Source organism: Rhinatrema bivittatum, chromosome 8, assembly GCF_901001135.1.
Source record: "Rhinatrema bivittatum chromosome 8, aRhiBiv1.1, whole genome shotgun sequence".
Lineage (NCBI taxonomy): Eukaryota > Metazoa > Chordata > Amphibia > Gymnophiona > Rhinatrematidae > Rhinatrema > Rhinatrema bivittatum.
The window spans coordinates 174816539-174830227 of record NC_042622.1 but is presented as its reverse complement, the minus strand read 5'-3'; the positions used below and the strand labels follow the sequence as shown (position 1 = coordinate 174830227).

Genomic DNA, 13689 nt, shown 5'->3' with positions numbered 1-13689 from the left:
CTCACTCCCAGAGATAGCAATAGCTTTCTTTAGTCTACCTAGTTAATAATGTTTTATGGACTCTTCCGCCAAGCTCTTGTTCAAACCTCTTTTAGACCCCACTATGCTAGTCACCTTGACCACATAATCTAGTAACAGACTCCACAACTTTAACAAAATAATAAGTTCTTTCTATGATGAGGCCATACTCAAAAGCATTTAGCCGGCCTACTCAGAGGTTAGCCAGCTAAATGAATATTTGAACACATATCCAGCTAAATTAGTAGCATTTCAGGGGTGTAACTGGGAGGAGTTATAAGGAAATAACAAAATGGTGGATGCCACAAGAGAGTCTTTTTCAATCTTTAATCAAGGAGACGTAAAAAATCATGTACAAATGCCCGACTCTGGCCGAGTTTCGCCACATATGGTGGCTGCCTCAGGGGCTACAAACAAACATATAAAAGTGTTTAATAAATCGTAAATACCTATAAAAACGTAAATATTAAAAACATAAATAATTAAAAACTCAAACATAAAAACATATAAAAATCAAATCTTCAGAAAACATAAAAACTAATAAATAATGAATAAATAAATAACTTGCAGTGACAATGGAATAAAAGCATGAAAGAATAATAAAATAATGAGACAATAAAATCAACACAACTAAAATAAATTGCAGCATCAAAGGATAGTACCTTATTAGTCAAAGAACAGTGTTCAGATGATGGTCCAGATAAAGTCAAATGTGTACATACATCTATTTGAAATGATGAAGAGATAAAGGTCAGCTATATGTTGTATCAATAATAGTAAAAAGGAGGACATCCCTCCACATCCATTAATGAAGTAAAAATCCCCTTCTTTAAGAAACTGTCATTGATATCAAACAACGATGACATTCAATCACAACATGTGTCAATCAATCTCTTGATTTATTACTCAAGTTGTATTCATGTATTTAAGATGGGAAAAATTTATTATATTTTTTGAATGGGTCAAAACTGAACAAATATATATTGTGTTATTTGAAACAGAAAACTTTTTCAAATTTTATTCATATGTTTTGAATAATATATTTCTACATGTGTAGAAACTAGTGCTTGAATCAAAAAGTCTAAAACAAAAAAACTTATATATTATGCCAAAACAGCAATCTCAAACAATACTATTAAGAACGTGATCACAAATTAATAAGTATAAATAAGGAATTTATTTTAAAAAATGTAAATAAAATTTTTTGGGTGCACTACAAAGAAATTGAACAATCCTGCATATTAATTGTGAAATGATCTGTGGTTGCAAATTCACCAAACATTACTTATTGTCTATGTACCAACACTGCTCATCTCCTCTTATTGCAAAAGCAAGAAAACCGCCATTTGAAGGCGGATTTAAGCACAAAAAACCAAAATGATGTAATTACCGTATTTTCCGGTGTATAAGACGACTGGGCGTATAAGACGACCCCCCCCCTTTTTTATACATATTTTTAAGAAAAAAAATAATTTTACACTCAAACAAGAGCAACCCTATCTATGAAAAGGCAACACTACAAATACCGTATATCAGGCCCTAAAAACCAATATACCTCTTATTAGGAAAACAGAACTAGCAAGCAGCTATAGATCCCCACACATAAATAATTGTAAAACTATACTAATAAGCAGAATAAATGTTTCAAAACAGCTATGAACAGAATAACATCCAACAATTAAAAACTCATAAAAACTATTAAACATTCTCCAAACACCAATAAAATATTTCAAAAAAGCAGACACATCACATAATATTAAATAATTAAAATGGCAGTCAATCAAGAAAAATAAACTTAAAAAGCCACCTTTCCTTACCCCCTCCAGCAGCTCTCCTATTCCTCTTCCTTAGGGCCCATGTGTCTCACACACACACCATACCAGTCATGCCCCCATGACCAGTTTCTGTCTCTCACGCACCAATCATTTCCCAAACAGTCTTTGACACACACACCAGACACCTTCCTGAACAGTTTCTCTCATGCCATACACACACACAGGCTTCCCACTCCCGTGTTCTGCTTACCGTACATATACGGGCTTCTCACTCTCATAATCACTTTCTCTGTCTCACACACACACCAGTCTCTCTCTCATTTCCATGCTCACTCTCCACGTGCACAGGCTTCTCATTCCCTGAATCACATTCTCTCTCTCACATTCACACACAGCAGTCTCTTTCTCTCACACACACCGTCACCTTATCAACCAGTCTCTCTCTCATGCACGCGCACACACACAGCCAGTCCTCCTGCTCCCATGCTCTCTCACATAATCAGGCTTCTTACTCCCATGCTTTCTCACATACCCAGATTTCTCACTTCCATGCTTTTTCTCTCTCTCACACTCACATACACATCAGTAATCTCTCTGAGCAGTCACTTTCATTGTCTCTCACACACATGAGCTCGCTGACCAGTTTCTCTCAATCACACACATGCTCTCAATCAAATGCATTCTCTCACTTACACACAGGCTGGCTGCTTCTCTCTCACTTACACACAGGCTGGCTGCTTCTCTCTCTCTCTCTCACTTCCACTCCCCCCCCCAGCACAAATAGTAGCTGCAACAGCTTCCTCCTCCAGCCCCCGCAGGCCAAGAAAGAAGAAACCCATCGGCCGCAGGAGGCTCATGCTGCTGTCTCCTTTCCCGATTACCAGCTCCTTCGACTGCTCGGGGGCCGATGCTGCTGCGCCGCTCCTATTTTTTCACGCGGCATGGCTCTTTCTTCCCGCGCATCACTTCCTGTTCCGGTTCAAAGGGGGGGGGGGCGGGAAGAAGACAAGGACAGCCGCGGATGCCACAGCTTTTTTTTTTTTTTTTTGCACCGCTGCCGTTCCCGCTGGGCTTGAACGTGCTTTTAGCCCAGCGGCAACGGCAGTGCGGTGCGCGGGAAGGAGAAAGCCGTGCCGAATGAAAAGATAGCAGCATCGGTCCCCGAGCAGTCGAAGGAGCTGGTAGTCGGGAAAGGAGAGAGCAGCATGAGCCTCCCGCGGCCGATGGGTTTCTTCTTTCTTGGCCTGCGGGGGCTGGAGGAGGAGGTGATGCAGCTACTATTTGTGCTCGGGGGTGGGGGTGGAAGTGAGAGAGAGAGAGAGAGAGAGAGAGAGAGAGAGAGAGAGAGAGAGAGAAGCAGCCTGCCTGTGTGTAAGTGCGAGAATGCATTTGATCGAGAGCATGTGTGTGTGATTGAGAGAAACTGGTCAGAGAGCTGATGTGCCCGGCGTATAAGACGACCCCCGACTTTTGAGAAGATTTTCTTGGGTTAAAAAGTCGTCTTATACGCCGGAAAATACGGGTAATTGAATTGATATGAATGCAAAAAGGTTCCCATTAAAAATACAGGAAAAACAAAGGTTCCTATTAATAATAATGAAAAAAACGATTCCATTAATATTACTGAAAAAAACGAGACCTAACCCCACTAGCACATAGCATATATCAAAACGGCAAATTGTATGAAGGAAAAAAATAAAAATAAATAAATAAAAAAAATAAAATGAAAAATGAAAACGAAATGAATGAAAAAATGAATGAATTGGTTCTACTGTACTCCAAACTGCAATAAATGAAAAATAAAAAAACAATTCAGAGAACAAAAATATAATAAAGCGCATTACAACACTTTCATCTGTTTAATCAGACCCCTTGTATAAATGATATATTGCTGTCACTATATCAAAACTAAAAAGTGCTCAATTGCGAAATACCTGTTGTGACACATAGTAAAAAAAATGTCTATTCACCAATCTTATTGAGTGCAAAGGCGAGATGGAAGTAATCTATATATAGCGTGATAGGTCAGAAAAAATGTGAATAATCTACGTGAGAAAATCTAAGTTGTGTGCAAAATGATTCGTGCTTGCAAAGACTTCATGATTGTGAAGTGATGAATGACTTACCTATCGTATATTCACCAACACAGTTCGTCTCCTCTCAGTGAATTGTGAAAGGTAGAGACGCCGAAAAAGACACCTATTTAAAGGTAAATTTGGCGCCAAAAATGTGTTAATTAGCATAGGGGTGGGGTTAGGAAACTGACGTCAATGCAGGGAGGGGTTACCTATTGTCAAAAAATGTGCCGTAAAAATCTAACGATATCCAAACTGCAGTCATATGTATAGATCAAATCACAATGGGAGTAAAGATTTTTATCAAAACAAAATGGGATTAAAAATTTTTTTAATTTTTTGATAAATGTTGTTAAATACCAAACACACGGAAAATTAATAAATAAGTAAAAATTGTTGTTCGATATCAATGAAAAGGGGTTATCTTACTCTCATATAGCATTAAACAAGAATAATTAAATCGTAAATACTTAAAATATATATATATATTTATTTATTTTAATTTATAGTTTATTCAATAAACTATATATATATTTTTAACTTCCATTTTGATTCAGAGAATCAAAATATAAAATGTAAAAATGTCAAAGGGTGTGAATAACACTAATTAAGGGGATTATCTCTATGATATAGCTGACCTTAAAAACTCAAAAATAAATACTAATAACATTTTTGATGTTTATAAAAAAACAGACAAATCTGTTTCGTTATTCAGACCATCAGGTGTCACAGTCTTAAAGTCAAAAATGTATCTTTGTTCAAGTTGTAACAATAACATATCAAAATCACCTCCTCTTTGATTGGGTAAAGGTTGTTGAACGACACAGAATCTGTAATCGTCAAATTTATGATTTTTTATGATTTTGTAGAACACAGTACCTGCCAAACCTTTAGTAGAGCATTCTATTCTAAAAAATCATAAATTTGACGATTACAGATTCTGTGTCGTTCAACAACCTTTACCCAGTCAAAGAGGAGGTGATTTTGATATGTTATTGTTACAACTTGAACAAAGATACATTTTTGACTTTAAGACTGTGACACCTGATGGTCTGAATAACGAAACAGATTTGTCTGTTTTTTTTATAAACATCAAAAATGTTATTAGTATTTATTTTTGAGTTTTTAAGGTCAGCTATATCATAGAGATAATCCCCTTAGTGTTATTCACACCCTTTGACATTTTTACATTTTATATTTTGATTCTCTGAATCAAAATGGAAGTTAAAAATATATATATAGTTTATTGAATAAACTATAAATTAAAAAAAAAAAATATATATATTTTAAGTATTTACGATTTAATTATTCTTGTTTAATGCTATATGAGAGTAAGATAACCCCTTTTCATTGATATCGAACAACAATTTTTACTTATTTATTAATTTTCCATGTGTTTGGTATTTAACATCAAAAAATTAAAAAAATTTTTAATCCCATTTTGTTTTGATAAAAATCTTTACTCCCATTGTGATTTGATCTATACATATGACTGCAGTTTGGATATCGTTAGATTTTTACGGCACATTTTTTGTCAATAGGTAACCCCTCCCTGCATTGACGTCAGTTTCCTAACCCCACCCCTATGCTAATTAACACATTTTTGGCGCCAAATTTACCTTTAAATGGTGTCTTTTTCGGCATCTCTACCTTTCACAATTCACTGAGAGGAGACGAACTGTGTTGGTGAATATACGATAGGTAAGTCATTCATCACTTCACAATCATGAAGTCTTTGCAAGCGCGAATCATTTTGCACACAACTTAGATTTTCTCACATAGATTATTCACATTTTTTCTGACCTATCACGCTATATATAGATTACTTCCATCTCGCCTTTGCACCACAATAAGATTGGTGAATAGACATTTTTTTACTATGTGTCACAACAGGTATTTCGCAATTGAGCACTTTTTAGTTTTGATATAGTGACAGCAATATATCGTTTATACAAGGGGTCTGATTAAACAGATGAAAGTGTTGTAATGCACTTTTATATTTTTATTCTCTGAATTTTATTTTTATTTTTTATTTTTCATTTATTGCCGTTTGGAGTACAGTAGAACCAATTCATTCATTTCGTTTTTTTCATTTTTTCATTTTTCATTTTATTTATTTATGTTTATTTTTTCCTTCATAAAATTTGCCATTTTGATATATGCTATGTGCTAGTGGGGTTAGGTCTCTTTTTCAGTAATATTAATAGGAACCTTTGTTTTTTTCATTATTATTAATAAGAACCTTTGTTTTTCCTGCATTTTTAATGGGAACCTTTTTGCATTCATATCAATTCAATTAATTACATCATTTTGGTTTTTTGTGCTTAAATCCGCCTTCAAATGGCGGTTTTCTTGCTTTTGCAATAAGAGGAGATGAGCAGTGTTGGTACATAGACAATAAGTAATGTTTGGTGAATTTGCAACCACGGATCATTTCACAATTAATATGCAGGATTGTTCAATTTCTTTGTAGTGCACCCAAAAAAATTTTTTATTTACATTTTTTAAAATAAATTCCTTATTTATACTTATTAATTTGTGATCACGTTCTTAATAGTATTGTTTGAGATCGCTGTTTTGGCATAATATAAGTTTTTTTGTTTTAGACTTTTTGATTCAAGCACTAGTTTCTACACATGTAGAAATATATTATTCAAAACATATGAATAAAATTTGAAAAGGTTTTCTGTTTCAAATAACACAATATATATTTGTTCAGTTTTGACCCATTCAGAAAATATAATAAATTTTTCCCATCTTAAATACATGAATACAACTTGAGCAATAAATCAAGAGATTGATTGATTGACATGTTGTGATTGATATCAAACAACGATGACATTCAATGACAGAGTTTCTTACAGAAGGGGATTTTTACTCCATTAATGGATGTGGAGGGATGTCCTCCTTTCTACTATTATTGATACAACATATAGCTGACCTTTATCTCTTCATTATTTCAAATAGATGTATGTACACATTTGACTTTATCCGGACCATCATCTGAACACTGTTCTTTGACTAATAAGATACTATCCTTTGATGCTGCAATTTATTTTAGTTGTGTTGATTTTATTGTCTCATTATTTTATTATTCTTTCATGCTTTTATTCCATTGTCACTGCAAGTTATTTATTTATTCATTATTTATTAGTTTTTGTTTTCTGAAGATTTGATTTTTATATGTTTTTTTTAAATTATTTATGTTTTTAATATTTACGTTTTTATAGGTATTTACGATTTATTAAACACTTTTATATGTTTGTTTGTAGCCCCTGAGGCAGCCACCATATGTGGCGAAACTCGGCCAGAGTCGGGCATTTGTACATGATTTTTTACGTCTCCTTGATTAAAGATTGAAAAAGACTCTCTTGTGGCATCCACCATTTTGTTATTTCCTTACGGCTTCACTGGATCGCCTACCCTGCTGTTTTTTGGGCCCATCACTGGGAGGAGTTAGCCAGCTAAGTTAACCACCTAACTCCAATATTCAGAGTTAGCTGGATGATATAGCTGGTTGGGCCAAAGAGCTGTCTTAAAGTTAGGTGGCTATAGTTAGCCGGCTAACTTTAAGATAGCCAGCTATACTCAATAGTGCATTGTCAAAGTTAGCCAGATAAGTTTATCTGGCTAACTTTGCTAGCCAGACTGTGTGAATATGGACCTCAATGTGTTTTAAATCTGCTTGTTATTTTCTTTGAATGTCCACTTTTTTAGTATTTTTAAAAGGGATAAACAATAGTCCTTTAACTGTTCCATCCCATTCAAGAATTTATTTTTTATTGTTAAACGGTTTTTATTAAGTTTTATGGCATAACACTCCCATGGATAACAGTCTGGGGGAGCTGGAACTCTTAACCCCCGCCAGACAAGACCATAATTAAGCAGAGCCATTATAATCCTCAGAATAACACCCTCCCAGCCCCCTCCCCCCTAAGACATCAAATCCATGTCGTACAGTCAAGTCGGGTAGTACCCTAGTATTAAGCTAAGCAGGTCAGTGGATCACTACTCAGTCATTAAGTATCAAGCTTCGTGAATGATGCGGCAAGGCCTGTAGGTATGGATACCAAATCTCCAGAAACTTCCTGTGTAGCTGGGGAAGGGGGGGGGGGGGGGGAATCGTTCGAGAACACAGATCATCCATGCGCATCATGTCATGAAGATTGTTGCGCCAGGTCCAAAAAGAAGGACTGTCCGTGGTCCGCCAATGGAGCAAAATCACTTTCTTTCCAACTAAGAAAGCTTTCAATATAAATAGGCGGGCGCCCCTTCTCACCGGTATACAGGGACAGGAGCCAAAGAGAAAAATCAAGGGCGTTATGGGGAGAGAAATCTGCAGCAGCATCATAAGATAACTGGTGATGCGACCCCAAATCCTTCGAATGGGAGGGCATGCCCAAAAGAAGTGAGACATGGTACCTATCACCTTGTGACATTTACCACAGAGGGCTGACTCGGAGAGGCTGGCACAGCATGCAATCTGGACAGACTCGTACGCCTGTCTCAAAAATTTGAATTGTATTTCACGATAATACATGTTTAGTGTAAGTTGGGACACCCGCCTAAAACATGCACAAATAAAAGGTACAGTAATTACAAACACCCCATCTCCATTCCATCGATCAACCAATAAGCATATGGCTCCTGTGTAGCTAGGCTTCTGAATTGTTTATAATACTGAGATAAAGTAGGAGATTGTAGTTTATTGAACAAAAATAGCTTGTCCAAAGAGAGAAAAACCCCTGAAGATCAGGAGCCCACAAGGCAGAGATTGGATATAGTGTTGAATTTGCAAGTAACAAAACACTTGCCCAGACCCCAGGCGGTATAAGGTCTTCAATTCTGACCAAGGCCGTAGCTGCCCCTCACTATCCAGCAAGTGGCCTAGATGCTTAATGCCATTGGCCCTCCACTGGCAAAACCTGGCCGTATTGTATCCAGGACTAAGATCTCCATTCCCCTGAATGGGCAACAAGTAGGCACACAGTTGAGGTATTTGCAATAATTTGGTCACAGTCCGCCAAGCCTGGCATAAAGGACGTATTGCGGGAGAATGAATAAGAAAAGATGGGAGAGTGGTAGATTGAACCTGCATAACTAGATTTTTTTTAAAAAATGTCCCCTCTCTCAACCATCTCTTTTCCAAGCTGAAGAGCCCTAGTCTGCATAGCCTCATCATAGGCGAGCAGTTCCATCCCCTTTATCATTTTTGTCACCCTCCTCTGCATCTTTTCTAGTTCTGCTAGTTCTGAGGTGGGACAACCATAACTGCGCACAATACCGAAGATGCAATTGCCATGGTTTAATACAGAGGCAATATGATATTTTCCATATTATTCTCCATTCCTTTTAGGATCATTCCTAACATTCTCTTTGCTTTTTTGGCCGCCACCATACACTGAACCAAGGATATTAATGTATTGTCCAAAAGGATCAAATGTCCTTTTCCTGGGTTTAACTCTTAATACAAAATCCAGCATTGTGTAGCTGTAGTTGATTTTTTTCCCTATGTGCATCACTTTGCACTTTTCCACATTACATTTCATCTGCCATTCAGTTTCTCAGTCTCAAAAGCTCTCTGCAATCTGCTGTTTTAAATTTGAATATTGTGTCATCTGCAAGTTTGATCATCTTACTTGCTGTTCCTTCTTCCAGATCATTTATGAATATATTAAATAGCACATGTCTCAGTATTAATCCCTGTGGTAATTCACTAATGACCTTACTCCATTTGGAAAACTGAACATTTAGTCTTACCATCTGTTTCCTGTCTTTTAACAATTTCCCAATCTACAGGACACTGCCTCCTATTCCAGGACTTTCTAATTACCTGAAGAGTCTCTCATGGGAGACTTTGTAAACTGCCTTCTGAAAATCTAAATACACTATCGACCTGTTTACCTTTACCTACATTTTTGCTTACACCTTGTTAGGGTATCATTACCTTCACAAAAAAAAATAATTCTAAGATTTGTAAGGCAATCATTCCCTTTGCTAAAACCATGTTGACACTATACAGCCAGGGATTGTGTTTTAAGAATGGCTTCTACCATTTTGCCCAGCATTAACATTGTGATAACCAGTCTATAGCTTTCCAGATCACTCCTGGAGTCCTTTTAAAATTTGGCATCACATTGGCCATTTTTCAGTCTTAAGGTACGGTGACTGTTTTAAATGCCTGCTAACATATCACTAGTAACATGTAACAAAAATCACTTTAAAAAGCATTACCTCTCACTTAACATTATGAATCCAAATATCAAGAGAGTTAGTGTTAAAAAATATTTTTGAACACAACCTAATAAAAACACTTCTTTGTTAATATTACATCTCTGAAATCAGAGTGGTATCAGAATTCTATGAATGCTGGAAATACAATAGTCTGTCTTATGCTCACAATGGGCTTTAAACAATCACAAGTCAGTTGACTCAAATCATTTACCACTCAATTTTAAGAACACTCAAAATATTTCTCTTTTCTGTAACCACCTCTATGAAACATCAATCACCCCCATGGTGTTTCAGCAGTTCACTGCATTAATTTAACCAAACGCTACACTTCAACAGCTAGTTTATGATTCTGTTTAAAGCCCATTGTGGGCATAAGATAGGAGATTGTGTTTCCAGCACTGATAGTATCCCAATGCCACTCTTGTTTCAGAAATGTAATATGAACTGAAAGAGGTATTTTTACTATTAAGTTGTGTATTCAAAAATGTTTTGATTTTTTTTGGAAGAATCTAATCGTTTTAGTTTATTTAGAATTCTGGGATACATGCCATCTGGTCCTGGTGATTTGTTACTCTATAGTCTGTCAATCCTCCATTGTCACAGATATTTGTTTCAGTTGCTCAGAATCTCCACCATTAAAGAATGTTTCAGGTGTAGGTTAAGTTCCCATCCTCAGTAAGGATTGAGGCAAAGAATTCATTGTTTCTCTGCCATTTCCTTGCCCTCCCTTTTGCCTCTCAGTGGCCCAACAAACTCCCTTGAAGGCTTTTTGTTTCAAATGCATTTGAAATAGTTATTAGTTTTTGCCTTATTGGCAGATTTCTTCTCAAATTCTCTGTCTTAACTGTTTTACATCTAACTTGCCAGTGTTTTTTCTCCTGCTTATTTTTATCATTTGAGTATGCTGTTTTTTGAACGATGCCCTTTAAGCTTTAACAGTCTCCTTTACCTCATCATTAAACCATGCTGGCATTCGTTTGTTCTTCCTTTGAAATACATGGAATATATTTTATCTGGGTTTTCAAAATGGTATTTTTAAACGTCCATGCCTCAATGCCATCTTTTAACCTTTGCAACTGCCAAGGAATTTCATTATGGTATAAAGAAAAATGTCCCTTCTTCCTCTGTCAATTCTGTAATACTTTATATGCGAGACCAGATTTTAAAATACTTTCACACATTTCTTGAGGTACTGTTATGGAACAATATGCCCTGATTTGAGTACTGTAGAGTGAAACTTTCCATTCATTACAAAAAGAGCACTATTTTAAAAGTTTTCTTCTCCCCACTTGATATATTGTTAAGGCTTTTATGAAGTCTATAACCTGGCAGAGTACGAGCCAAACATTGCTTTTCACATGTCACCAGACCTTGTACAATCGATCCTTCTTGCACAGTTCCACACTCTGTTTCCAACGGTTATTGCCTTTGAAAAGGTAGGCAGCAATTCTTCTGAATTCTATCAGCTCATGCCTCTCCAAACGCTGAGCCAGAGAAATGTTATCAAAGTTGTCATAGGCATCTATGGATGTACGAAGTGCCTGTAAGGAAAAGCAGAGGAAGCTGGTCAGAAACACAAACTATTGTGGAGGACAGAAGGCCACATCGAAAGGATTCTCCTGCTTTGTGCATACTGCAAAAACAACTTTCATATCAGAAACATAGCTCTATGTGCCAATTTTAAAAATACACGTAGAAGTATTATAACTTTTCATGACCTCAAATTTATATACAAGCTGTCTGTAATTAGATATGTCATCTGCCATATGCATGTACAAATTTTGCATTAAACCCAAGAAATTAGACAACTGAAGGGGGATAGGTTCTGTCCAACGTCTTAATATAGCAATAATTCCTTCTCCTACCTGGTAATCTTCTTCTGTAATGAAGAGGTTGTTCAGTGACTCATTCACTGATTTGTTGTTATGGTTCTGGACGGAACGCAAGTATGGCTTAACCAATGGAAGCTGTTTAACCTTTAAAAAAAAAAAATTGCCAGTTATTTTGAATTAAAAAGAAAATTGAGTATCATACAGAACTGCCATGTAGCAGAATTTTTCCCATGATTAATGATAATTTGGCTGCTGTAAATAGGCACAAGTGTCTCACATCAAGCTCTATAAAGTAATGGCTCTCTATTTAAAGGATAAATTGGAATAGCACATCCCCCTCAGCAACAAGTGCAATCTAGTCAGGCAGCCTTAGTATTATTCATGTGGTAGCATCTACTTTGTGGAATACATTCCTAGTGGACAACAAGCAAGAAATAAATTCTCTTTGCTTTTATAAAATAGTAATAGCTTGGCTCTTTCCCTGAAGCAGAGTATCTATATACTAAGTTTTTGGGTATTTTGCGTTATAGCTTCCTGTGCTGATTAGTGCATCATTTTGTTTTTGTGAGGGACCATTATTACAGAAGTGCATTTGAATATGGTTTGCTTTACAGTTTGTCATTTGTTTAAATGTGATTGTTTTGATATTTTTATATTCATTATAATTATGCTGTATTTTATATTCTATTAATTTAACATACTGATTTGGGCATCCTTGATAAGGCCGGGAAGACAGTTTAGAAATCTTATAAATAAAATTAAAAAATAAAGATTGCTGCACCAGGCAAAAAGTGTATCTGGAGATGCCTGCATATGAAAAGAATTCCAACAAGCTGAGTAACTAGCCTAATTTGTCTGGCAAGATTTTGGGTGCAAATCTGAATTCTGCAGAATCCTGGTCAACAAAGCTTGAAGACTCAAAGCTCAAAGCTATTTCTTGTTTTCCTTCACATTTGACACTTCCTGTAGATCTATAACATACCTTACTGAAGTAGTTGACAGCACGGGTGTGATCAAGTCGAGGGGACAGCACCATCAGGAGGTCATTAAGTAACAGAGGCTTAAATTCCAAATAAAACTGGATTGCTCTATAATACAGTTCAACATTAGCCACCTACAAAACAGCAAAAAGGAAAATTAAGATACTTAATTGAATGACCCTAACAAATCTTTGAACTATTATTGTTAAAGCTTAACCTGGCAATCATATAAATTTAAGAGACATTCTATTCTCCAAAGACTATGAAAGATGACATTCCCAATATTTATACATCTTCTATTCTGCATTATATTGTGTAAACTAGTATAGTGGCTTTCAGAAATCAAGTAGTTGTCAGAACAAATCTTTTCAACAGGACTATACCTCAGCAGCAAAAGATATTGTTGATGTGTACAGCCAACAGTGAGCCTGTTAAAGGTTCCTACATCCTCTTTTCCATATCACCACTTTATCAGTGGTAAAAATCAGTGTGCTCATAGCCTGACAAACTTCAACTTCACCCAACCACTATTCCAGTGTAAGAAAACTTACCAAGTATAGTCACAGGCATCCTAACATCAGGTACAAATCTCCTAAGAGAATACAGCTCCAAAAACTAGGGCTGTACAGCCTATATGGACCAGCCTATGAAGGCTCTAACATGTACTAATGAAGGGGCCTCAATCTGATCAGAAAATATGTATTTTATTTTATTTATATCAGATTTTATGATTATGTAGGTTTGGTCATTACCCGCTATGAACTGTGGAACATGC

General features: G+C 36.1%; 1 protein-coding gene across 2 annotated transcripts in view; it reads right to left on the bottom strand.

Annotated features, from left to right (window-relative positions):
- CLTC (clathrin heavy chain) overlaps positions 1 to 13689 on the bottom strand; it is a 281360-nt gene that overhangs the window by 15407 nt on the left and 252264 nt on the right. For both annotated transcript variants that reach the window (XM_029611533.1, XM_029611534.1), the window contains exons 27-29: positions 12917 to 13048; positions 11968 to 12078; positions 11473 to 11643 (exon numbers count right to left, since the gene is read on the bottom strand). In XM_029611533.1, the coding sequence (XP_029467393.1) occupies positions 11473 to 11643; positions 11968 to 12078; positions 12917 to 13048 (414 nt within the window). The remainder of the gene's footprint in view (positions 1 to 11472; positions 11644 to 11967; positions 12079 to 12916; positions 13049 to 13689) is intronic.